General features: G+C 43.4%; 1 protein-coding gene across 2 annotated transcripts; it reads left to right on the top strand.

The window, feature by feature from the left end:
- The first annotated feature begins 136 nt into the window (after nt 1-136).
- Nucleotides 137-27,752, top strand: rnd2 (Rho family GTPase 2). 2 transcript variants are annotated; one of them, XM_076080097.1, is made up of 7 exons: nt 137-152; nt 2,703-2,721; nt 4,128-4,212; nt 4,684-4,771; nt 22,969-23,078; nt 24,903-25,037; nt 27,099-27,752. In XM_076080097.1, the coding sequence occupies exons 1-7, from the start codon at nt 137-139 to the stop codon at nt 27,366-27,368; spliced, it is 723 nt and encodes a 240-aa protein (XP_075936212.1). In that variant the 3' UTR covers nt 27,369-27,752. The 2 variants fall into 2 exon arrangements, with proteins under 2 accessions (XP_075936212.1, XP_075936211.1); XM_076080096.1 differs by lacking the exons at nt 137-152; nt 2,703-2,721 and having other exon boundaries at nt 4,051-4,212.

Raw genomic sequence — 27,752 nt, 5'->3', positions numbered from 1 at the left:
CTCAACGGGAAAGCTTTCTATAGTTTCACTGTGGGGCCAAGAAGAACATTTCAGAACGTGTTCCAGCAGCTTAACAATGTTTGAAAATTGTATCCATCACAGGAAGTGGCTGCAGCTAAAGGAACACAGGGATATGATGCAGGAACAGAGACGTATTTGCCTTGGACACCTGGTGTAGTTTGGAGACTTCCTCTGTCGTCTAAGTAGGTTACCGCATGCATAATGTTTCTCAGTGGCATCATTTGGCCTGGATAAAGTACCGTGTCACCACTCTGCCAGGCAAATACAGTCTGCAGGGAGTCTGGACCATCTCTGAGGATGAGTGTGGCTGATATACAAAAGTGTCATTAAAACTGGGCAAATAGATTACCTTCTTGAAGGTCAATGTTATTCTTTCATAGATTATTACAATATCCATGAAACAAGATTCGGAATTGCTTTCAGTGCTGCTGTTACGCTAAACCAGTGGCTTCCAGTCTTTTTGGGTTATGACCCTCACTAAGTAATATATCTTGTTGTGCCTAAGATTTTTGCCTGGGGCTAGGAACCACTGTGTTAAACGTCAACGTATAAGCAGCATTATTATGTTGTAGCTGGTCAAGGTAGAGCAAATTCTATCTACTTATGATATTTCCTGATGTCTTAAAGCTCCTGCCCACCCATGGGCATCCCACACAAGTGTTTTCACCTATGTTTCCTAAAGGTATTAGGTATTGTATTAGTATTCTAAAATGAAAATGCTGTTTTGGAAGAACTTTTGTTTTCACAGTCTTCTTGGCAAGTTTACAGAACCCGAGATCTCCGAATCCGGAAGTCAGTGCATACTGGATCCTTACCAACTCAACCTTGGCCATTTATTTATTCTTTCAGTTTTCATCTACCCTCTTGTTGAGTGATCTGCTGCTCATATCTCTGCTCTGTTCATGCATGGGTGTCATGAGTTTATTGGTTGAGTAGCATATCCATCAAAGCATCTCTTAGCACATACTAATATACAGGCAGTGTGAATGCAGAACACTTTACCAGCTTGCTGGCAGATGCAGCAGAATAGCCAGCATGAGAGTGAGAGTAATCCACCTACCATTTATTGTAAATATTTATCCATTCATGTACATACATTCATAAAAAGCAATACGGGAAATACTACAGCAACAACCTCTCCAGAAACAAGCCGGCATGGAAAGAGTACTAGAATATCACACTCAACTAGTTATTTCAAAGACATTTTACTCAAGTAAAAATAAAAGTACTTGTGTAAAAATGTGCTTAGATGGGAGTAAAAAGTAGTTAAGTAAAAATGCACTTTGAGTAAATTATAAATATACCATTGCCTTCCTCTGTATAGCCTCAGAGTTAACCCCAAAAGAGCATGAAACTCAGACATTAAACCACTATGACAGACAGTATAGGCCTAAACGAAGTCTTTGAACACCACGGCGGGTGCAACAAGCATTTGACCTATTAAGACACAAATAAAACTTCTTAGAGAATCAACAGAAGAATAAAACATCCCCAGCATGAGCATTTTAGCATTTAGCATGTTAGCCAGATCCAGCATGCACCTGTTGGGTGTGTTCAATTTGGGTCACTTAGCGTGCTGGTCGATCGTTGCATTAAACCAATGATTAATTAAGGTTGATGCAACCTATTTTTAAAACTATGTCAAGGAGCAGTAATGGTAACATAACTATAACCCATAATGAGGTCATCCTTTATGTCATTGCATTGTTATGCACCGTTCCCTGACTACAAGCCCTGGCCCATGTGCAATACCTACACATACCCCCGTGACACTCGGCCAGTGAAGACATGTGTTCAACCTCTTTTCCAGAGTGTCACCTCTCTGGACATGGAGTCTCTGGAGCTCTGCCCTCCTGCAACCAAACCACACCACTTTTCGTTGTGACTTTTGTGATTAGGCCACTGTGTAACAGATGCAACTTCAAATGTAACAAAGAACAATACTTGTGTTCAAAAAAATAGGCTAGGTGACATAAGTAAAAGTAATATTATCTATATTTAGAAATAGGCTACTCAAAAAAGCAAGTAGGCTACACAAAAAAATGACTTTGTTACTGCAAGGAGAGCAAATGTAACTTTCACCTCTGAAAAAAATGCGCATTAGGATCAGGGAGAGGAAGTAAAGAAGTACATGACCAATGTGCAATTTTCAGGTACTTCTACTAAACGTGAGCATTTACATTTCATGCCTTTTTAAAATTCCACTACATTTTGGAGGGAGATATTTTACAGTTCTTTAACAGCTATAGTTACTAGTTACTTATCAGATTAGGATTTTACCATAATAAATGTATGTTAAGTTTATAAAATATAATGCTTTGTTATAGACTGTGTATTTTTCTTGTGACCCCCACTGGACTAAAGGACTAAACTATTGAACTAAAGCAGTTCAAACCACCACAACAAGCAGTAAAATGCTGCTTATTCATTAATGCAGCAGTAAACAATTATGGTACATATTCCTAATATCCCTCCTGTGCTATCTGATGATACTTTACTAAAGGTACAAGTTTGAATCCAAGGCTTTTACTTGTAAGGGAGTGTTTTTACGTTGTTGTATTAGTACTTTTACTGAGCCAAAGTAAATGAGTCTGTCTACCACTATTGAAAGACGGGCACTCCCAACAATCCAACGATACCACAAACCACTGCCACCAAAATAACAATGTGAGGAATAAAAGTAAGTCAACAGTTTTGCAGGTGTGTTCTATTGTTTGAGATTGATGGTATTCCTGCTTATTGTGATATTGTTTCCTCAATAGGACTTTCTTTTGCTACTTCTAAAGTAAATATGATGTAATACCAAGTTGTGTCCAGAAGGCGGCAGTGTCGATCTCCAGGAGAAACAACACGACTCAACAGCGCTTGTCTGGCACGTGGTGCCACGTCATTTAATTATCTCATTCACAAAACCAATAACTCCTCAGCGGGGCACTTACAAGGAACACGAGCTAAATGCAAGGCGACGAGACCCATAAAAGCAGCCCAGTCACCTCTAACTACTTCATTTGATGGGCTACTTTATCTATGCACGCTGCATTTATTGTATCTCCATTAGGAGGTCATGCTGGCACTAAATCAAGAGGCATAATGTGCCTTATTTATGCTGCTTTTCCCAACAGTGATCATGAAAAATAGCTATTTAGTCAGTGATCATCATGGGACAAACAGGCACCACTATTAACAAATAAATAATGAGGAAAACACTGCCTTCTTATGAATATTAAAGCTACTTACGAGCCTATCTCTGGCATATTAAGAGTTCTTTTCGACTTAAAAAGGAGGACAAACTGAATTTAAATGTTTTTAAATATTTAAATATCATCCCTGCAGACCAATTTATCCCAGTATCCAACACTTCAGTGAATAAATAATCCGGTTACAACCTGATCACTAAGAGAGATGCGATTTATGACGGTTTATTGCAACATTATAGTTATAGCCTATAACGACCTGAGGTCATAAAGTGTTTTTTATAGAGTCACATTCTTTTATTTGAAGAATAGTAATAGTATATGCAGGGTCACAATACATGCAGTGACTCTTTCTTCTGTGCCACAGATTCAATTCTGATGTTCTTAAAAATACATTTCTAGGGCAAAACAATAAAGACTTATAAGCATACAACAGGAAGAAGAATTATCTCCATAAACTCTGAGGCCCACTAATATAGCCACTACTGAAGTATTATAATTGAGATATTAAAAGGATACCACGAGACAAAAAAGGTCACTATAAACTATTTCTCCCACACACCCTTCATTTCCCATGAGAGCAGCCTATTGCAGTTGAGTGATGCGATTCAGAATATTAGGAAGGCGTGGCCAGCAATCGAACTGCCGGAGTTTCCAGTGAAGGCTGTGCGCGTCCTTCCTCAGGTTTCGGTAGCCGACCAGTCAGACAGACAGTCTATCAGCGGGACCGGGGAGCTGCGCGTATAGGACACACGGAGAGCTGGACAAAGCGCACCGGGTCGGCGCATGTATTTGCCCATATTTCTTTCCTCTCTTCTATTCTGCTGCGTCTCCAATGCTGGATGCTGGATGCAATCCATCGGCGTGTCAACAACACACCTCTGACGGACAAAACATGGACAGTCTAGGCAGCCGCTGTAAGATTGTGGTGGTCGGGGACACGCAATGTGGGAAAACAGCACTCCTGCACGTTTTTGCCAAGGACTGCTATCCAGAGGTACAGTAGGTCTATCAAAAGTCTGAACCAGAGTGCTTTTAATTTGAAGATAAATGAGACCAGGAGTTTTATGAATGAGCGAGGAGCACTGCCATTAAAATAATACAAATATTGAACAGTTCAACTTCAGCACTTGTTCACATCCACCTGCCGTGGAGCCGTAATGAATGACTGTAAAATCCCTGTAATAGTCCTGTAATGTCTAAACTGACTGTTATTGTGTCTGCAGTACTCCCCATAACACTTTAAGGCGTTGTCTTCATCTGTTTTATTATTTCTAAAATAAATTATAGAACTAGCTTCACTGTTAAATGTGTCTGCCATTATTTTATTAATCTACTGCATCATTTCAAATATGATTTTTTCTTTTCTTCCCCCACCAGTCTACTCTTCTGAAGCCTGTGGCTGTGTAAACACACGTTTATCTTGTCCGTCTTAATTGGATAACTGAAATAAATCCCTTGTTTTCAGAACTACGTGCCTACGGTGTTTGAAAACTACACAGCCAGCTTTGAGATAGACAAGCACCGGATTGAGCTGAATATGTGGGACACGTCAGGTAAGACAATTTCATGTCTCCATCTGCACCGTCTCTTAATAAAGGCTGACATCAAGTCAATCCGCTCCCAGCCCTGCCGTGGTGCCCGTCCCCTAGCTGCGACCGTGGGAGGATTGCCTCCAACGCCCCTCTGCAACTTTTCCAGCAGTCATCTCTATGACAAATGGCTTTGACCTTGCCAACTTGAGAGAGGGATGTATTTTGTTTTTAAGAGTCTTCATCTATGTCTGCTATTTATGATTGTTGTCTTTGCTAGAAACGTTGGTGCCAGCCATGTGTCTCTTGCATTCCTTCCGGTGCTGTCCGCTGTGTGTGGCTGGATTTTCCCATGCTCTGACCGGGGTCAGGCGGCTGTTGAGGGAGAAAGGGATGAGGGTGCGGATAATTGAGATAGGATGTGCCTGAAGGGACCAGTAACTGCCCTAACTGTTTACGTGATAGAAAGACGTATTGGTTTGCCGACATATCGGCCAGATATTATGTTATTTGCTGGTTTGGGTGAGTTTCCTTCTTTGCCGCATTGTCAGCTTTCATATTAAGTTTTATTTCCTTTAAAATTGTGTTAAAGAATCATTAATGTAAAGAGAGAAGTGTTTCCAGAGTTTACACAGAGGGTCTCATATTCCCTTAACCCTAAAATGATTGAATTTAAGAACTTTATTTTTCAGATTCATTAATCAAGGTTTCAACTGAAAGGTTTAGTGATTTGTGATTTTGCGAATGTTGATTGCGGAGCTTTTTCCAGCCTGAATAAAATTCCCACAGCTGTAAAAATGTCAAATTTAAATACACCGATGTGCTATTATTAGCTGTTACTAAAATAACAATTACTGGTGACATCAGTGTCAAACGTCGTCGTTCCACAGAGAGGAATCCACGTCAGCAGTGTTGTGTCATCAGGAGGGGAATTTCTCTGATAACAAATCATCCTTACTTTGTCATGTGATGTCACGTGAATGAGTTTCCCATGTGATCAGGCTTCAGTGTATGAATTTGCGTCTTGCTGAGGAAGTAGTTTTGGCCACCACGCTGCCATGAAATCAGTGAGACTCCTGCACAGAGAGCCATGGTCTACTTTCATCCCGGTCTTGTCAGCATGAATGGATTAACTGCTCTGAGCTACCCTGAGATCTGCATCTCATCGTCGTCATCTCAGGCTTGAGGCTCTTGTCAGCTATCAGACCAGCGACATGGCTGGCCAGTCACAGGACTGAATACAGGATCTTCCCAGGGGGATTTCCTTCTTTTACCATAAATATTCCCAAACATAAAACTAACAACGATCCTCCAGGAGAGATGATGGGAGTATTTTTATGTTACACGGCCAGTCGGTGAAAGAATGTTGTTTTTCCTTGGACCTCGTGTCGACCCGGGGAGTAAATCTGCTTGAGCCTGTCAGTCAGGGGTCGGGGTCCTCTGGGGCCCGGGGCAACAACTTAGAAGAGTTCCTTATCTCTGGGCTGTATAGGAGCCTAATGATGTAGTGGGAGTATTGTGCTTCTGTCCATCTTAAAACCCTAAACCACCTTTGGTAGTGTTAGTCTTTAATCTTCAGTCAGGAGCCGCCCACCCCACAACAAACACGACGTCACCCAACCCACTGGGCAAATGTGTGTGAGTTTGGTACGTACGCGTGCTTCTGTGTGTGTGTGTGTGTGTGTGTGTGTGTGTGTTCAGAGGTCCTTATGTGGTATGCCATTTTCCACCGATTCACAGCAAACACAGATGTTCATATTTTCTCTCAACAAGAAAAATAATTGGCTCACACATAGATGAGAGAAGCTTTCATCTGAAGAAAATAGCATATCTCCCATCACTTTTGGATTCAGATTAGTTAATTGCCCCTCTATCCTGCCCTTTTCTAGCTTTGTTTTGATTATTTATCTCCTGTACATTAGCAGCAGCACCACCAGCTCAGTGCCCATGCTCTCAGGCACGGTTGCACCATCATTTAGAGCCAAATCAATGCATTTCAATGCAATGGCTGCCATCAGTGGATTTACTCGCGGAGGGGAGGTAAATGTGTGACATGCTTTGGCTCAGAGTTAAACTTCGGTAATCTTTGACCTGTTTATACTCTGTGGGCCGCTTGCGAGCCGTCAGACAGTGCTGACCTTTGAGGGAACCAAAGGGGGTCCAAAATGGAGGAACCTATCCCCGTCGTTGAGTGCCAATAGAGCAACAATGCCAACAGAGCTTTCCTTCGTCGCAGCCCAGTTTGCCTTTCATCAACCCAGCCACATCATCACCAAGCTGTCAGTACCTGCTATTTTGAGAAGAAATGAATTGTGCTCTTCCACTTTCAGGTGGCTGCAGTCTACAGTACAATATATATAATATATATATATATATATATATATATATATATATATATATATATATATATATATATATATAATATATATATATATAATATATATATAATATATATATATATATATATAATATATATATATATATATATATATATATATATATTCTTTTTTACCACCTGGCTTTCAGCCCCTTCACACAAAGTATTGTCTCCCTTTTAATTGAGGGTGAAGTCTGCCTGCTGCGGTCTGGCTCCGTTCACAAAGCAATATCGATCGCTGTCCGAGGCATGGCTATTCAAACAGCTCGTGTCTTCGCCTGGTTCACATTTCTCCGGTATCGGTAGATGTGCATCGCCTCTAAAACAAAAATTCTCCCAGCACTCGTTGCACCAATGATTATCTTGGTCTCATTAAACTGGTTCTTCCACAAGAACTAGTCCTTGCAGGATGTTTGAGAACAGCGGTGAGGTGTTTATCTAATCGAGGTCATTACCGAGCATGAATCTGTATGTCTGTGCATGTGTGTGTGTGTGTGTGTGTGTGTGTGTGTGTGTGTGTGTGTGTGTGTGTGTGTGTGTGTGTGTGTGTTTGTGTTGCTGTTCTAAATGAATGGGTATTTTAAGAAGCATTACACAGAAGCAGGGAGGTCTTATGGCTTCTGGGAACCAGAGGGCAACTTTCCGCTGTGTTTTCTATTCTGGCCTGTTATTCAGCTCCAGACCATCTGCAGAATTAAGTCAATTAGAAAACAAAAAAAACCCCCTTTGTATCTGTGTATGACTGTGCAGGTAGCAGCCACACAGTGATAGATAGTCTGTTTCACCATTGCATGTATCTGTATCTTAATGGACGTTTAAAGCAACGCAAGCTGCTAAGTGGTCAAAATGTCAATGTGGCTTGGTGATAACTTGTCTGAGAGCCATTAGTGATTACTGTCGACGCTCATGGGGCCCATTGGTAGTCAGCCAGCCAGGGTTTTTACAGAGCCTGAGGCATTAATACACTTCTTCTCTTCCCAATATGGTAAGGGTGCCTGGGAAAGATTCCCTCTAGCCTTGGTGCATGCTGTTTCTTACAAGACCAAGTCATGACAGCCCGGGTTTCCCCAAACTTCCTGCAGTACAGCAGTACACTCACGTCTCTTTCTGTTTCCCCTCCCTGCTGCCTCTCTAATGCCTGACCTGATTCTCACATGAACAATGGAACTCGTACTTTCTGTTTAGTCATGCGGGAATGTTGTTTTGTCAAGTGGCTATCCACAGGAATCTTGTTTTGCTTTCTTCTTTTGCTGATATCTTTGCTACTAATCGCTCTCGCTGTGGTGTTTTTTCTACTTCCCAGAGATCGCTCGTCATTCAAACCACGTGTCCCCGCTCTTAACCCGAGATGTTCTGTCAATGAAATTTGAGTTTCTGTTATGGTTCTTTGAATGATCAGTGATGTTCGCTATAGCTTCCCTTTTTCTTTTTTCCCCCCAAACAAAGTGCATGCTGCTGGGAACATGAAACGCATCACTTGCTGTGCAGTGGAGGATTTTTCCTGCAATAGACCTGCCTGACACGGGGTGTTCACAACAACAAATATAAAAGCTTTCATAAACTGGCTACAGTTTGACGCACTATTGTGCTGCACAGTCAATGACAGAGAGCAGAAAAAAAACATTTATTAACCTGAAAATATCACAAATTGTAAGACAGTCTAAAATAAAATTACCACATTCACACAGGTTTCAGAGCCACTTTTCTATATTGCTTCTTCCTCTGTTAAAGTCAAGCTTGATGTTTTATTTTCGGCTCATTTCTCACGACAAAGCTGTCTCGACTTTTCACAGTCAGAGGTGTGATTGTTTCGATTTGAGCGACGATAACAAAACACTGCAAGTGTGCAACACCACTCCCAGCGCCAGCGCTCACTCAGAGTCACAGTCTGGCTGTCTCTCTCCTCTCATACCGACTTTCCAACATTCCTGGTGTCTTCTTTGCTATTTAAACTCCACATTCTCAGCGCACTGGACCAGTAGGGCATTCAGAGGCCTGTAAAAACACGCTGGGTTCAGCGGGCTTTTCTATTCTTCAACACTTTACGCTTTATTAATCTTTAATAGAGAATGAGTGAACTGCAGCCACAACTCAGGGCGTAAATACTTTCAACAGGCAGCTCTTTGCCCTCAAAGCCACAGCTCACTGGAGCCAGAGGATGCTCAGAAAGTGCTGTCTGACCTGAGCAGCGACTACGCTGAACACAGCAGATAACATGATTTGCTCCGGGCTCTTACGGTTGGTCCGTTTGGCCTTTTTTGTATCACAACTGTAATGTTAGACTCAGCGTTAAATAATTAAAAACCAACATTTCGTTCTCTTTTCCCTGAATTTGCAATTGGAGAATGAAATTATGTTTAGGTGGTTGCAACTCGCTGGTAAGGGAGCTGTTTATTTGACCACAGACAGCAAATAGACCTTTTGTTTATTTTTGTCTTCATCCTGAAGGGAGGGTCACGACATCCTTTCAACTGCCGTTCACAAGACTGATCGTATGCACCGAGCCTGAGCCCTGAGAGTTGTTTCTAGTCTCGGCCCAACCAGCCCAGGGCAATTGGGCTGGTTGGCAACTGCCTAAACGAAACCTGTTTTGATGATGCATAGCAGGCTAGAAGGCACTCCCCTGCACCGGGGGAGAACGGCTGCATGACATTTTTGGGTAATGAGTAAACAGATGATAGTGCAAGCTGTTGAAATACTGTAACTTAAAGAAATTAAAAAACACATTTGAGAAGTTTAGAAAAACTGTCCTTACCCAAAATGTTGGGTAATTTGCTTCTTTTTTTTCCCTGAACAGAATTTGAAAGATCCAAACATACTCAGTTTACAATAATATGAAAAAGAAAGAAACATCAGATCCTCACATTTGAGAAGATGACTTAAATGACTTAATTAATGAATCAATTAAACGTTTTTATCTGATTTTTTTTTCCTAATTTACTAATTGATTAATGGACTAGTTATCAAATCAATAAGTTCTTACGGTTCTAATGTAGTTGTTTATACAGTTACTATGCCACCATTACATTGTCACAGTAATATATTGTAAAGCATCTTTAATGAAGAAGGTGCTGCCCGGCTCAAAGTACAGACTCACAGAGCCACTAGCATGGCTGTCGACTCTGACTCTTGTTGAGGCATGAGAATTCATGTCAGGTGTAACATTTTGTATTGTGTTTGTGAAAAGATCACAATGTACACATTTAATAGAAGTTTCCCTTTTCAATTTGGTGGCTGAGTGAGCACAGAGGACGGTGAGTTATAATGTTGCTCGACTTGTGACTGCCGTGTTGGATTTGGAGAGGTTGGAAATAAACTTGGGCGTTTTTGGTCTCAAAGACAGTTACTGGCAACTGGTACAGTTACTATTTTTGGACAGAGGGGGTACAGTTCTGTTCCTGGGGCCTGATGAGCTTGACAGAAAAACCACAGAGAATATATTCTGGCTCCTCCATGACTCTCATCCCCCTGGTTTGTGATGAGCCTGCAGCCTCTCTGGCAGCCTGCAATTGATAATCCCGGGGATTACAGTTAATAGTTGGAGCCCACAAAGATGTTTTGCATATTAGAAACTAAGCGGCAAGAGCTGCGTGGGGTGAAGTGGACTTGCCGTCTTTGAGTGTCACAGTACTGTAAATTCTACACACTACCTCACATTTCATAGCCAAGGATTTTAGTGACTTCTGAACTGATCACTCCCATGATCAGGAATAATGAGCATGGCTAATACATGCAACTAAATACATTTAAACTTCAAATAAGAAGAGAAATGTAAATGCAGTGAGCATTTGCTTTACTTTAACGGCCACTATGTGGCTGTTAAGTGCCTTAGATGTCCAGGTTTTCCATTAGACAATAACTAAAATGTATTTTACGGCTCACAAAATTTGCTCCATGTCACATGAATGCATATAACTAAAATGGCACTTACAGAAATACCTCATATTATAGCTTAGGCAAATTGTTTGGGCATTACATGAACAAATCCCCTCTGTGTTGTAGACATTCCCTTCTTCTCCTCTTTGTAAATAGTTTCCTGCTCTAAATTTCTTGAATAATGATGGTCTCATGCACAGTGGTGCACTTCATTGCACCCTGACTCTCCGAGTGGGTTTGTGTGACGGAAACTCTGGAGTACAGCCAGCAGTCCTGGCTGCTGGGCTCGAAGTCCTGGTTCTTGAGCAGGCCAGCAGCTGTGCTCCATCCCACTACGTGAATCATATTCATAGACTATTACACAAAGGGTCAACTAGCTGAAGAGGAAATGGCTGCGCGGTTGTTACAGTAGCTAAGAGAAGGGAGCTGGAACAGCAGGATTGTTGATGTGCAGGAGAGCGTAAAGTAACTTCTCTGGAGGTAGATTATCAGTTATCTTTTCCTCTGTGCTATTTATTTATCCTCCCATCTTTCTTTTCCCTCCTCGTCGGTGTTCTCCATCTCTGATAGCCCATTAGTCAAGGCGGCTTCTGAAGGCGTTCGGGTCACCAGCAGTCAGGGGCCGTGTTAAGCAGTAAGGGGTGGGCAGAAGTGCTCCATGAAAGCCAGCCAGCTTCGCTGACAGGAACACACAGGCTGTAATTACCACACAGAATATCTGCTCTCCTCGGTGACACTGTGAAACACACACTCGCACAGACACCTCTACTCACACACAGAAGTGCAGCCTGCCACCTGCACCACACAGGCTTGTACCCATTCCTTTGCTCGCTTTTACATGCATAAAAAAACGTCCCGAGCATCCCACATGTCCTCCCGCCCATAAACAATAAAACAAGCACTTCTTAGAGGCCCCCAGAGGAGACCGCCTCCCGTCCCTTCTGATCTCTCATCTCCACCAGAGGAGCCTGTAAATGTGACCACGGACACAGTTATGAGCTGAAAGTCACCACACATTCCTTCACCACATCTCAGCCCCCATGCACTGTCAGCTTAATGCTGAGCACCAGGCAAAAGTGTATAATCTGCTTAAATAGCATGTCTTCTGCTGAACTGTGCTGCACTCTGCAGATAGGCCGTATACGGCTTTTGGCTTTTAATTACTTAATGTGCCAATGGAAAAAACATAGAAAGTGGGAATGAACATTAAATGGGCAGAATTAAAGTGAGTCTTTTGGTACGTGGTGAAGAAAAGATGTGCACTTAAGGCTTTTGATGGGCTCACACTGCTGTCTTACACCTTGCCATGCCGTGCTACTAGAAGAGAATGACACAACATGATGACTGACTGGGAGAATAAAAGGATAAAATAAAGATAAGAAACTGATTTGTTGCCAAGTGTTTAAGGCAACAACAATACAAAAGGTCAGATATGAGAATAAATTGCAACTAATAGTAGGGAAGATCAATTACATTCTATTATTGGAGTCATGCATATGTGTGAGTGCATGTTTACATGCGTGTGGTCATGTGCGTGATCGAATGGGTTTGTGTATGGGAATTCCAACAGCTCTGACCCTGGGACCACTCTTGTTGTTTCTCAGCTGAGGCCAGAGGCGTAATGAGGACTGATCCGGGGAGCTGGGGTGAGAGCCGGGAGACAATAAGCCTGGAAAGCGCAGCAGCTGCTTCGCCCAATAGGCAAAGAGATTGGGGGAGTGAGGGGTTGAAGCAAGTAAAAAGCATGGGAGGCATGGGGGGGGGGGGGGGTGCCCTTGGAGCATATTATAAGAGCAGCAAGTTTTTCACTAGATTGAAAACTGCAGAAGGGGACAGAAGGGGTAGACAGAAGGAGAAGTGTACATCTGTGCTTTTCCCACCCCAGCCCACCACCCCACCCTCCGAGGCCTTTTGTTGAGAGTAAGGTTGGTAGGTGGCACCCTTGGGACCTGACCCACTGTGGTCCTCGGGGACGCAGACACACAAACGCCAACTGTGTCACACTTTTAAACCAATGCAGCGCCCTTGTTACATGCTAAACACACAGCTACATATGGCGATATAAGAAGGCCTGTAGGGGATTTAATGCAGTGCTTTTGTCTATTGTGGTAAGAGATGGAGGAAACACGCTTTAATAGTGCAACCTCTGTCGCCATTGACCTGAAGTAACATGATCTACGGCACGATGCAAAGGACATTGACAGGGTAGGAGGTTATAGATCCTAAATGTAGTCACTTCCAAAAGGCACATGGACTTGACCAAACAAACTGGGAGCTTCTTAGGTTTTAAGTTTGATGAGGAATAACTGACTACACACTAAGAGACGATGATGCTGCCATATTTTTGATATTCTTCTATGCTTTACGTAAATAAAGTGCAAGTACAAGAACATCCAGCATTCAACCCTCTACCATTTTGTGCTTTATTTATGTTATTTAGTAAAGAGGTTCATGCACAAATTGGCCAATGAGCCAGGACAATATCATTTTCCCTAATAGATATCCAAAGAGAAACAAACCTCTTCTTTATAAATGAATAAAAACACAACAAATGATACATTTATTTAAAAAACATTCAACATTGGTGCTTGCTTCTATTTAGACATTGCTAGCTTTGCAGTGATACTTAATTATACTTGATAGATATATATTATATAAGTGTCATAACGTGGTTCAGATCGAATTGAATGTGTAACACAAGGAACACAATTTTCAGCAATGTCTGCGTCACTCGGCGCGGTGAAGCAATGACAGTAACACATTATGTTCGCCCAGCACTGTTCACGTGTTGACTTTAACAAGAGAAGAGACACAAACTATTGCTCCTTGGCACGAAACCAGGCAACAGTAGCAATAGTTAATGCCTTTCCAGGCAGACAGGAAACCCAAAAGGGAAATGGAGCTCTGTGTGTTTTCTCCCGGTCCACTCCCTCTACCGAGTGCAACAGAACCCGATGCAGCGCCAGCTTTGATCAGCCCACTTCAAAACAGCCACGCTGACTGGTTCTACTGCTCCCAGAGCTAGCGCTCAGCCCCCCCCCCCCCCCCCCCCCCCCACCCCCCCCCACGGGAGCAAAACCCTCTCAGCATCCGTCTGCAACCCATCCGAGCGTAAGGGGATACAGGGAGGGAGGCCGTCTTTCACCTCCGTCCTTCACTCCCCACCTGCACCCCGCTCACACACATTCAACAGATCCCATCATTTATGGATGACTTTATTTATAAACAAGATTCGATGCGCTCTCTTTCTCGCTACTGCTGCTTTTGTGGAAGTGAAATTGCACTTGAAGTAGGGCCACGTCTCCCTGGGGGTCTCCCTGGGGGGGTTTCAGAGTGGGATTGGGGATAGATAGCACCATGATAGGGATGTGTTTGGATGGAGGAAGTGGAGTCGATGGAGCAGAGGATGTCCTTTTCCACTCACAAGCTATTCTTTCATATGCCGCCTGAATATTCTCACATCTTCTTTCGTATCAGACAGATAGCCGTGGACAGAGAAGCTTCCGTCAGTGTTATTACAAGTTTTAATGAAAATCCTGAGATTGAAAGATGTGTAGGAGTGGAAATAAAAGGATGTGATCGCGGCTGTTTTACACGTGAAAAGGAACAGAAGGAGATGTGGAGTGATGGTAGTATTTGAGGAGGGCTAGCCTTTCAGAGCAGAATTCATTGTGCCATGGAAATCACCAATACTAGGTCAAAGAATTAGAGTGGGTGTCTAATGTTGGCAGTAAACTCCAAACATCATTGCATGAACCCGAATACTGTTGAAAATGGTGTTGTATAACAAATATTCAATGCGGCTTGAGTTTTCTTTTCAACTATTCGTATTCATCCAAATGGAGGCACTGAGCTGCCAGCTTGGTGAACCTCCGGCATTACACTTTTTGACAAACATTGTCCCATGCATCAGTTTCAAACTTTGATTAATTGAAAGTTGACTAATGCAACTCCCTGTTCGTCCGATTGCTTATTGATGCTTCCAGCTTTCTACAGAACTGCTCTTCCAAACAACTTAACACTCGACACTGCGCTTCCTTGGGTCCTCATCATATCGAGTTTGGCATTTTGACGGACGCCATCTTGGTTTTTGGCTATCGCCGTCATGTTTACTGAGGTAATAAATCAAGTGAGAAGTAAAGTCATTTTCTCATGGACTTCTATACAATCAGACTTCTTTCTGCACCCAGAGGAGTTGACCCCTGCTGGCTATTAGAACAAATGCAAATTGAAGGCACTTCCGCATTGGCTTCACTTTACAGACCCAGAAGTTGCTGCCTGGTTCTCAGCAAAGCACCCAAAGTGTGACGTTGATTAGATGAACGGTTATCAACAAACTTGAAACACGGACATACAGAGAAAGACTCTTTCCATTTGAGTTGGATTATAGCAGCTAGGATTGGAAGATTCAGTAATTTGGTGCCACCTGGAAGGTGCCCAGGTTGAATCAGGTGTGATCTGCCATCTGATGATATCTAGTTAACTGGTGGGCGTGTGTGCTTGCTTGAATCTGATCTTCCAATACAGTGCTTTGCCGGATGACGTTGCATAGTGTTGTGGAAAATGTTGAGCCAGGTTCAACTGCACTACTGGAAGCCAAATATGGTGCTTTTATTTTGGGTCACTAAATCACCGTTTTGCCTGTGTGTTAATGTTTGATTTGAATTTATTTGGGCTGCACTGTCAATGATTGTTGACCTAAGCATCCATAATCTGGATGTCTCTGTAAAGCAGTGGCTCGCCCAGAGTGGCTGAACTGATCAACTTTCAAGGAGTTAAGCTGGAAATTCATGCTAGCCTGCTTTCTTTAAAAAAAAAAACTCAAATCTTCTGCTTTTAAATGTTCAAGTTGAGCAACGAGACAAAAACAAATCCAGCAAGAAGACTTGTGTTGGGGATATCAGAACCAGCTGGGGTCCAACACTGAGCGGTGAAAGAGGTTGTGCAAAGAACAAATAATCTTCAAGTCAGCATATGGAGTGCTTTAACTGGCTTTTGTCTGTTTTTTTTTTTTTTTATCAAACTGTGTCATTAGATGGATCTTATCCAAACAGTCTGCTTTTGCTGCTTTGACGAGAGTCAACGGTTCTGGTGTGAGAGGCGCAGAGCTTGAGGAAACATAAACAGATAACGACAGGTACTGCGTGTGCTCCCTGTACACTGCCAGCAGTTGTTCCCAGCTGCTCGACTTCCTCACACAGACAAAAACTGTGTAGTGTTTGAATTGTAACATCTAAACACATGAACATCTCCAAGGAATTAAGTGCCACAGGGGGGGGGGGGCACCAACATAGACTGTCACACCAGATCTCATCATGTCACACTTCGAAAGGGAAAATCAAAGCAGAGACATGATTGTTTTGTTTTTTAAAACGGAGACTGGGCATATATAAATCGACAGAAGGAGTGAGCGACAAAAGAAGTGTAGTGATCTTTAAAAGCGAAGCGCAGCATGAACCAGAGCCTTAGACAGGACACAGAGATCAAACAACAGGAGATGAAATTCAAAGCTGTTTCTACTGTGGAATGAGAGAGCGTGTGTGTGTGTGTGTCTGTGATTATAAAAGAGGAGCTGGGGGTGTGGAGAAACTGAAAGCGGACACACTAGTCCATCTCCATACCCCTGGGGCTGAGCAGGAGACAGACAGTAATGCCGCTCTGTCCCTTTTTGCCTCTGCTGTCAGCGCTGTGGCTGGCCCAGCTTTTCAACGACAGACCCGAGCATTGACTCCTCGGCAGCACGGCTCAGAGCAGATGCGTGGAAAAGGTGCTCGATGCCCTTCAAAGGCTGCACTTCTTCCACAGGGAAAGCACAGGGAGCTTTGATCAATATCCCCTGTGTGGAGGCTGCAGACATGGGAGGTTAATGGACATTTAACCCGGTGTCACCTCTACTGTCCTGGCTGTGTGCTAATGCCTTTGAAAAACTTGACACAGCCATCTCTATTACAGATCAACAGATTTATGTGTGTGTGTGTTTTGTACACGTGTATAGCCTATATGTCAGACTGCATGCGCAATCAAAGATAAAAGCCCCAGTCTAGAGTCCAGGCCAGCTGAGGTTGCTTCATTACAGGCTTTTTAATAGTTTGTTTCACTGGATTGAGTTGATTTTTTGCTCAGATTCACTGCCCCAAGCTGCAGGCCGTGGCACATAGTGATGTCTGTGTTGCTTCTACATATTGCACAGAATCTGGCAAACATTTCATGTGATCTGAAAATGCAATATCACCTCCTAGGTTCAGTATTTCTGAAATCTAGTCTTTATATCATTGATGGCCATTTGAAAATTACATCACAGGAGGAGGAAGTATACAGTCCATCCACTCTGCTATTATGTACCAGGAAGAACATCGTACAATGGAATCATTTATTTGAGAGACTTCACTTCACAAGAAATAACAAATGAGTTAAGAATGAGTGGATTCAATAAGAAACTGGAACTCTGAAATCCATTTTAATCCAATGACGTACATCTTTGTATTATCATGATACTGCACTATCTGCTGTTGAGATTCTATTCTGTGTTACACATATCAGGATTAATTCAGTTACGCAGTAATTAATAGGAAAGTTTGACCTGGACGTAATACAGTTATATTTTAACCTCCCTATCGATGACTAACCCACTATGACTAACTAGCAAGCTCCAAAATAGATCCCTAAATGTAAAAGGACCAAACTAGTGGTTTTGCATGTTTTTACCAATTTAGAGAGGCACTCCAACGATTTAGTATTGCACATCCATAAAGAAGTAGGGCACAGCAGATTTAAAAAAGAATGATAAAAAATCAAAACGATAGTGGACAAGATATCATGACTTTTAGTCCATGGTATGAGTCAAGCTTCGAAAATGCTGGATCCTACATTTCCCATAATGCTACTCAATACTGTCCTTCATTAGACTTTACCTGCCTATACACTAATGAGAAAAACAGTGTCCCTTTCATTTTCTACTTTTCTAATGGCAGGCGTTTTTTTCCATTAATGTATTTATTGTATATTAATTAACAGACACTAATCATGCTTGAGTTGTGTAATACATCACAGTGAATCTCAGGTCTGCTTTAATATTTATCACATTCGTGAAAATTGAACACTGACCAAAATTAAGGCAGATCTTTATCTTCATTGCGACAGATTACACAACTCAAAAACACGTTTCAAGAGTCTTCTAATTGATTTCCATATCATGCGCAAATGAATGGAAATCAATGGTTGCCTGCAACGGCATTAAAATGATGGACAGAACTCTGAAACGGTGGAGCCAGCATTTGAAAACTTCATGCTAATGTGACCAGCTGAAATTTGGTTTTTGGTATAAGAAGTCCCTTCTTATAGAAGCACTAGTTTTATGCCAATCGTCCAGGTCGGTATTCTCCATCTCGAGTGTGAGTTTACAATTTCTGCCATGTGAATGAGGTCAGTGGCACCATATGCGGTACACTGTATTGGATTCCGGACGTGGGACTGTAAAAGAAAGTTTTGTGCAGGCTTACATTCACACAAGAAAACACGCCGTCTTGAGCAGCAGATGGGTACACTGGGTCAAAGTAACTTCACCTCCTCTCAAAGGGTGTCTTGGCAGCTGTCTCTTTTTATATGCGAGTACGAACCCTGATTGAGGAGCAACCATAACAGTTCACAACACAGAGCGAACCGTCAGCAATGAAAAGTCTGCTCAACCTTTTAAAAGGATGGAGCGCCAACCCTCTTCTCCTGCTTTTAGTCACCTCTAATAATCAATGCACCGGAGTCATTGGCCTCCACGATCCCCTCCGCTCTCCTGCTCGCTTCCTCCTTACTTCCTTTCAAGACCTCACAATGAAGCCATTTGCATCCCTCCGGGTTGCTACGATACACGGTCACCCCAACTTGAAATGTTTTGCCTTTGCTTTGAAGGTGCATTTCAAGAGGAAAACAGCTGCAGGAAAAGAATAAAAGACGCCGGGTACGTGGCGTTGAATGTGTTGCGTTTCTAAGGTTTCGGCTAACTCAGTCACACTAACTGCTGTCGTTTATTTGTCCACATTTGAGAGGGTGTTTGTTTCCTTATACCCTGCCTTTGTCTGTATGCATGGGTGTTTTATTTTCTTCAGAATGTCTATGTGGCCTAATGAGCTGCTGTTGACTCCCTGCCATATGTGCATGAACACATCAGAGCCGCGAGGAAAAGTTCTTTTCCCCTCGCTCATAATGGTTTGCTTTTTAGCTGTGTCTGCAATGAGCATTCAACAGACGCAGAGAGATGGAGAAAATCCCTGCTGTGATGGTACAGATTAATGCACTGATGACTGGAAGGCTTTGTTAGATGTTAATGCACACTCAATTTCACAGGTTTTCTAAAGAATCTTCTCCATCTAAATGCATCATTTGTGTTTTATTGTTCCGTTTATTTCATCGTCTGTCCTCATAAAATAGAAATTCTCAGAGAGGAGGGTTTGAATGAGCAGACAGAGAGCTGTCATGTTTCAGACCCTGTCCCTATGGGGGACTCAATGTGTCAGGGGACAGTAGGCCTAAATGAAGTCAAACCACAAACCCTCGAGCCTTATTACTGTACATTAGCGTTCCTGTCCGCCTCAACATCTGCTGGGATATTCAGGCCTTTGATGAAGCTCGATTGACGGCTGGTGAGGAACGCTGTCCTCCCACCTCTGTCACCTCGGCAGAGCCTCCTGCATGGCGCCGCAGCGAGGCTTAGCGCTAATTAGCCCCGTGGAAATAAAGACAGAAATCCACTTTCCACTGTGGGACATCGCCGGTGCTAAATCAGGCTAATGCTAATGCTCGAGGAGGTTTTGTGAGGGGTGGTTTATGCCCGTCCTTGGAACGACGTGGCAGGGTCCCACTCCTTGTCAGGCGTGATGGTTTTTAGTGGTTTCTGCCAGGCTGTGCTCCCCTCCCTCGCCCTCCTGCTCCATCCATCTCATCCTGCTCCGTCTGAAATTCAATTGACCTTTTGTTCTACCTCACAGTGAATGGGCACAGGCCAGTCTCACCAATAGCCAACCCAGAGCTCTCATACCTCTTTATTTGATCTGTCCTGCCGAGTCCAGTGCTTTCATTACCTACCAAACACCCACTGCTCAGCCCCTCTCCTCCCCTCCTCTACAGCTACATCCTCTTTTATCTCTGGCCATGTCTCTTCGCTGGAAGGCGTACAAGTGCCTTTCAGGCGGTGGAGGCGATATATTTTACAATCAGGAGAAAACTGCTTTTCCCCCTTTCTCCTCCTCCTCATGTTGTTGATCGTTATGGTGATCGGCTTTTATTTGTGCCTGCTCGGCTTGTTTTAAATGCAGCCCTTTTCTCCTCTCCCTTAGAGGACTTTTCTTTCTGACTTTGCAAAAAGTGCTGAGGTAGCTTTCTTGTCGCTCAAGGCAGAAGAGCTCAGAATTGCTGCACTGTGACGAGGTCCGTCGTGACCGCGACCTGCCAATCATTCGGATCTTGGGGATCGACGAATTGATCCCGGAGGCCTCGTTCCAGCCTCTAATTACATCTCAAGTCAAACAAGGACCATTGTTTCAACTGTTCTTCACCTGACATCTCTTCATCTGGAGTCTGCTGTAATTCCGCGGTTGCTTCTCTCATCATCTGATGCTTCTGCACATGCCCTCGCCCTCGCATCAAAGCCATTACATCTTTTCTGTCCCCTCTCCACCTCCACATGCTCTTTTCCTCCTCAGCTCTAACCTCAGTATGGTCTGCTGCATTGTGATACATACTAAAGACCAACTTCAGCAGCTACAGCACCTCATGTGTGACCACTACCAATCAGAGCTCGCTGTCGTTCAATGTGTGCTTTGCTGACTGTTCAACTTGGCATCTGTGTTATTGGGCTTTTTTTGCGTGTGTGCGTGTGTGTGTGTGTGTGTGTGTGTGTGTGTGTGTGTGTGCAAGTGCTCTGTCAGCATTACAAAACACTAGCAATCCTGTGCTACTAAGACGATGACGGGACTGTGATTTCCGGATAATGTCCTGTCAGGGGGGGGGGCTAAAATTACATTTATTTTTCATTTCTTTCTTTTCCATTACACTGAAAATATGATTACAGTGCATGTTTAAAAAAAAGGAGAAACAAGATTGCTAAACGTGTTTGTATCAAAGAGCTTACAAAACTGCCATCAGGGTTTTGCTGCGTTTAAAAGGCACCACTGTTTTCATACGGATTAATATTCACCAAGCCCACAGCAACAGCGCCAGGCTGTGCAGTAATTTAGCAATGGTTGTTACACTTGAGATTGCAAGTCAAGCGATGCGCAGCAGCCCAGAAACAATTGTACCCATAACCGATCTTTCTCATATCAATCATAGCTAATCATTGCATTGCTTACATTGTTCTAAAAACAATGCAAATGATTGTATCATGGCAAATTTGTGTCACCAATAAAAACTAAAACGTTTGCAAAGAGCTGTATCATTATAATATTTTCGTGCCCTTCATTTGTACAGAGAGGCTTGAAGAACGTTTACGTATGTACTGAGCAAGTTTCATGAAATGAATAGTGCACCATTATGTAACAGTATACAGTTATCATCGTACATTCACGACATACACCCATGAACTATAGTGTGATAGGCTGACTGCAGAGGGTGGGGTTATGCATATGCCACAATAACGGGAGAGAAGAAGACTGCAAGCCAACATCAACAATGCAGATTTCACAGCATTTTTTTTTTAAAGTCTTTAAAGATTTGATAGGCATTCAGAATTGTTGTTAGCCCTTGATGGCAAAGTGCATTTTGGTGAGAAATGGAATGCAAACAAAAACATTGTTTCTCTTACTGGGAGTCACAAAACGCATCAATCTTTAATGTGCAGGCTGTTGCATTGTTCTCAGTGCGGAGGGAGCAGGTCATCATTGGACAGCCAGCTGAATAACTGGGTCTACGGGCCGCGTGCAGCTCTTGTCATTCCATCATTAACAAAGAGAACATAGTGATGCTAAAACAGGCTGTAGCGCTATTGTGCAGACTCCATTCACCCCGCCAGACAAAGTCTCACAGCTCTTTTATACAAGCTGGCTGCCTATTGTGTTGGATCTGGTATGAGCATGTTAACAGCAACTATAATGATAATCTATAATTATCATACTCAGTTGGCGCGGCCTTAAGAGATTAAATGTAATATCTGAGTTGTTTTAGTATGCAATATTCATTAACAGTATGTGATTCACAGCTCTATGCACATTTCTTGCAGTAAAGGTAAAATGTGACGATTTGTCCCCAAACATGGGAGTTTTCATGACACTAAACTGAATGCAGCCAGGGTGCTGTTGCTATCGAAATGTAAGAGTTCAGTTTCGTACCAATTCCCAGGGGAGGCAGGAGGGAGGGAGGCCCACAGCCACAACCACAGCTCCAGAGAGAGAGCCCAGATATTTTTACAAGCCTCCTAATGAGAGCTGTAGGAGAGCAGGACCCGTGGAACCGAGCGACTTGTGAAAGTACAGAGGCACCACGCCGCCTTCAAATTTGATCAAGGTACAGAAATGAAAAGAGAGAGTGGGGAAAGGCGTGCGAGTGCATGTGAATCTCGAGTCAGAAATAAGTTTTGGATTTTAAAACACGGACCATTTGCAAGAGAGACAGCAAAAGGGTTGAGTCAACAAAATGAATCAGAATCAGAATCGGCCACAGCTGTGTGGAAGCCCAAGAGACAAAGATACTGAAACATGTGCACACAACTGTTAAGATCAAGACTCATCTGCGTCTGCAGAGTGCATTCAAGATGCAGCATATCCATGTTTAGGTCACAGCCTCTGCTTTAACGAGCTCTTCATGTATTATTGACCTTTAGATCACCTTCCAGGAGTATGCAGTATGTTTCTAATAGGCAGAATAAGCCATATGGCTGGGATGAAGAACCTCATGGGGTTTAATTCAGGTTAAAAACAAGTACACACAGGAATTTCTCAGAAAACACCGTGACCTTATGCCATATGTTATTGTGTTTCCACAGGTTCCTCTTATTACGATAATGTGAGGCCGCTGGCGTATCCTGACTCGGATGCAGTTCTCGTCTGTTTCGACATCAGCCGCCCAGAGACTTTGGACAGTGTCATAAAGAAGGTCAGTGTTTTTTTTTTGTTTTTTTTCATCGACTCCTCTCAGCACTTTGGATCAGCATTTAATATCTGCTGTGACACTGGAGAACCAACCGGGGAAAAAAAAAATCGGTTTCTCCCGATCAGCATCATGTTCCCACTCAGCAGCAGCAGCTTGCATTTTCATGGCTCAACAATAGAGCAAATCAGCACAGAGGTTAGAGCCTCCCGCTCCTTTATCTCATTAAAACGTCCATGGACACTTGACCCGTGGGCCTCTGAGGAACGGAAGGTCAGAGTGAAGAATGAAAGGAGAGGCTTTGCATCCGAGTGGCTGCGAGAGGAATATCACGTACGCAAATTAGCCACATCAGCCATATCAAAGAGGAGCTGTTGCAGAGTCTGTTCCCGAGTACTTAAATGGCTCTTTTGTAGGCAATCTAAAATTATATTGAAATTAAAAACCAAAGTTTTAAGCAGAAGAGTTGGCCAGATGGTGGCACTTAAAATTTGTAATGGGATCTATGGTTCAGATGTTGCGATACTGGAGTTGAGTTTGGGGTGGCGGTTAAAGTGTGATACTGGCAGGGCGAGGTTGTGGTCATGGAAGTGTTTTTACAGCCGGTGGCAATACCTATTGTATATGTAGGGACACCCAACGTAATGGCTGTGTTTGCGTGGATGGGTGTCATGTAAAATAGGCCTGTGCCTGTTAGTGGTCTCTCATCTTGAAGCCATGTGTGTGTGTTTGCCTTTGAACTGCGCTCCCTGTGGGCCAAAGACAGTTCCCACGGCTGGCCCGTTGACGTGTTTAGTGGTCTGAGGGGAGCTGCTAAAATTCCCCTTGCAGATTTCGTAGAACTAACCTTTTTTTTTTTTTACTCACACATATCTCACAAGCCTCAGTGCTCTCTGTCAACAGGGGGAAGCAGAGCTGCCGTCAAGCTTTTTGGTTTTCCCATGTATCCCTTGGCAGGGGGTTACCATGACCCCTGACCCCTAGCTGTCGCCCTGGTAATCTCTGAAACTCAGGGGCACATGGAAAACCATCCCAAATTAGACTCTTGACCTCTAGGAACAAGCAAACCAAGGTTTCTGGATGACAGCTAGGGGAGGAGAGCGGGTTAAACAATCAAAGCTTTTGATAGGGTATTATTGTTAGAATAGGGGTGGGCTTGAAAGGTCAAAGGTTGTTTTCAACATAAAGGGCGAATGGACACCCTGACATTCTGCACACGGCATGAGGAATATTTCAGGGCTGTCGGCTGCGGTCGTGTATTAACCAGCAGGGAAAAGAGACTGTTGGTTCAGTGTCAGAAGTGACATTTAAGACTGCTCAGACCTTTTCTGTACAGAACCTGAAATACATTGACGGGTACTGGAGAAACCGGAACCACAGTGGCATGAATAAAGAGCAAGCAATGTGAAGAAGTGATACGTTTCAGTATATTATGATGTGCATTTTTCACTGCTTTCTGGTATTGACCAAACAATTAAAGGGTTAACCGAGAGAATAATTGTCATTAATCAATAATTTACAAAAATGTTAGTTGAAGCCCTAATGTCACTATGCATTGATGAATTTATGTTTTACAGGAGTGCAACTAACCATTTATTTTTTAAGTCTCAGGAATGCTGTTATCAGTAGATTTTAAAGACATTTTCATTTGTCTTTGACTCCTCAGCTGAACAATTGTCTTTTATCAAGAGAGCATTAATCCCCATCGAGCTCAGGTGTCCAGTGTCGGACGAGCCAAAGGTCGTCACTGTATCACAGTCGGTACAGGCAGCCCTACGCTCGTGTTTGGCACAATCAGTGATGCATCTCTGTCGGTTCATGTCTCAACAGTGGCAAGGGGAGACGCAGGAGTTTTGTCCCAATGCCAAAGTGGTGCTGGTGGGCTGTAAGCTGGACATGAGGACAGACGTCGGCACCCTGAGGGAGCTCTCCAAGCAGCGCCTCATCCCCGTCACCCACGAGCAGGTGAGAACATGCCCGTGATGGATATGTGAGGAGAAAGAGGGGGGGATGAGAAATGAGAGAAGGACTTGGATGGTGCCCCGGGGAAAAAAAAAGACAGACTTGAAAACAACAATGGTTTTCCGGGAAAAGAAATTAGAAAGCGATCCAGCGATTATATACAATTTTTCCTTCTTGGCAACCCCTCTGGGATATGTTGCTGGGGTTGGCGTTTTGACCGAAAGTAGCTGACAGGCGATGCAACGTTGCTTTATGGCAAGGGCCACGGAAGAGGCACAGGCGGTTGGTGGAGTTTACGTCGAGGGACACATTTTTCCCAGAAATGAAATATTCATGCAGATTTGGGGATTTTCAAAATGCCGGATGAATAGAAAAACAGACATTGATAAATGAGTGAGCCCTTTTATCGCATGCCGCCATGACCTCTAAGCCAAGGGGATGATGAACTGTTCTGTAAATCTGTGAATTTTAAATCAGCTTTCAGCGTGTTCATTTTGTGCTCTCGCGTGTTGGACATACAAAAAGTGGAGGGGCTTTTTCACCACCGCACAAAAGCCCTCAGAACAAAGGAGCCTTTGTTCCAGCGCCGTCTCAGAGCTTGCCGGAGGCTAAAAGCACGAAGCCTCCAAAAAAAAAAAATCAGCAACTGAAAACAACACGACAGTTCATGTAAATAAGAGACATAAACAAAAGATGGAGTGGCAAACCACAGAGCTGATGTAAAATAGATGGGGACTATTTGTGGCCATGCCTACATTAAACTATTGTTTTGCTCCTTCTCAGTCACTGTTTTCATCTAAGGCGACTACTGTTCGTCCCTCCAACAAGCCCAGAAAACGTGCGTCACACAGCAGAAGCTAAAGCTGTGCACAATAAACATCTTTGGTGCTCTAATCCAATAGCCTGTGTCGTTATCCTGTTGTTGATCCTAAATTGAATTCCAATACAGCTGAGGAGTCGCCGGAGAGAGCGACCATTGGGTGAACTCCAGACATTTCCGCATTAATCTGCCCAAGATCTCATCAAGCCTTTTCCTCTTGTTACGACAATCTCTACCGTGGCCCTCTCCAGCCGCCACCCCTGAATCTAAATCTGCCGTTCCACCAAATGAGGAATTCATTGCTTCTTATATGCGGCTCAGTGAACCGCCGCGATAAAAAAATCAAACCACGTCCCCTGGGGATGAAAAGCTCTCTGTGTTGGAGAACATGCAATTTTAGGGTCATGGGAAATGCAGTCCTGTCTCATCGGTAACAACCTTAACCTGTTTTGATCCTACGTGACTGTGTTTTGATGTACTGTAGCGAAGAGAGAGGCAAGAGGGACTTTGGAATTAAATTTGTCCCTGATTTGATCTCAAGCAAACAATTTACGGTCTCAATTAACTGGGCATATTGTAGCATTACTCAGGGGTGAGCTCCAGTGCTGGAGGAGCTCAGTTAGAGTTTAGTCTCTTCTCTCTAAATAGCTGCATAGACCATGTCAACAGTGGCCCAGTGGGCTCTGTTCCCACTCTCTCACCACAGGCCGAGGAGTCCGAGCCTCTACATTATTCATGCCTCAGCTGGAGGAGCTGCATTTGTCTCCAGACATGTTTAGATCATTGACATTCAGTCTACGGTTTAGATTGACATGCTTGTCTCCGATCTGCTGCCTCTTTCGTGGACATTTAGTCTTCCACAGTTGAGATATAATGCCTGCGTATTGACAAGGTACAATGACGGATAAGGTGCGTCTTGTAAAATTGAATTTCTTTGTGAAGCGCTCTCACAACACCTTGATGTAGAGTAAACTCAAGCACAACCTCTAAAGGGAAACAAGAGAGAACACATCACGGAGAAAAAAAAGAGGCTGAAGGTTGAATACAAAACCATTGAAAGGAGAAAAAGTGTAACAGAAATGTGTTGTGAAAATGTCAAGTTTTACTAGCTGAAGTTTTCTGTGGCACTGCAGATAAAATGTTGCATGTATTCTCCCCTTTTCATGTTTCCTGTTTTGAAAAACAGTCCCATAAATGAAGCTTGCCTGCTTGCTAATTGTCTCTTGCCTGTCTCCGTGTTCCAGGGCAGCACGATAGCTCGACAGATGGGGGCGGTGGCCTACGTAGAGTGCACATCCAAGGTTTCAGAGAACAGCGTTCGGGACGTGTTCCACGTCACCACGGTGGCGTCGGTGCGGCGGCCGCACAAGCCGCAGCTAAAACGCAGCAGTTCCCGCAGAGGCCTGAAGCGGGTGTCACAGCTGCCCCTGCCAACCCTGCCGGGTCGGACTGAGCAAATAGACGAGGCCCCGACCATGAGGAAGGACCGGGCCAAGAGCTGTGTGCTCATGTAGAGACCCATCACTGTAAATATATATATGTATATACATAAACACAGAAATATAGAAACCAGAGGAAGTCTATTTATTGTTTTTTTTCCGTTGTAGTTTTTTTTTGTTGTTTTTTTGTTGTTGTTGTTTTTTTTTGCACTGCAGAGGAGCGACAAAAAAAGAAACACTGTGCCGTGGAATGATGTGCTTTGGATTTTTTATTTTTTTTTGTTGCATGTGTGCATATATTCTAAGCTGTTTACATATTTGTGTTTTAAAATGATGGCAAATTGGACTAACCCTCTGGACACAAGGAAGCTGTGATAGGGGAAATGCCGTCTAGTCCCGGGTATTAAAGAGGAGTTCATTTCCTGAAACTGCCCTAATAGGAGGATGGCACCGCGGTGA

This window comes from Anarhichas minor, unplaced genomic scaffold (assembly GCF_050575085.1).
Source record: "Anarhichas minor isolate MPS153535 unplaced genomic scaffold, ASM5057508v1 ptg000007l, whole genome shotgun sequence".
NCBI lineage: Eukaryota > Metazoa > Chordata > Actinopteri > Perciformes > Anarhichadidae > Anarhichas > Anarhichas minor.
This window is presented reverse-complemented; position numbering and strand designations above follow the sequence as displayed.

What these genes read in the sequence shown, in the direction of transcription:
- rnd2 (XM_076080096.1), top strand. Translation starts at nt 4,051, where the DNA reads ATGCTGGATGCTGGATGCAATCCATCGGCGTGTCAACAACACACCTCT. An exon ending in GAATATGTGGGACACGTCAG is followed by an intron (nt 4,772 to 22,968) that starts GTAAGACAATTT and finishes GTGTTTCCACAG; the next exon opens with GTTCCTCTTATTACGATAAT. An exon ending in TCCCCGTCACCCACGAGCAG is followed by an intron (nt 25,038 to 27,098) that starts GTGAGAACATGC and finishes TCCGTGTTCCAG; the next exon opens with GGCAGCACGATAGCTCGACA.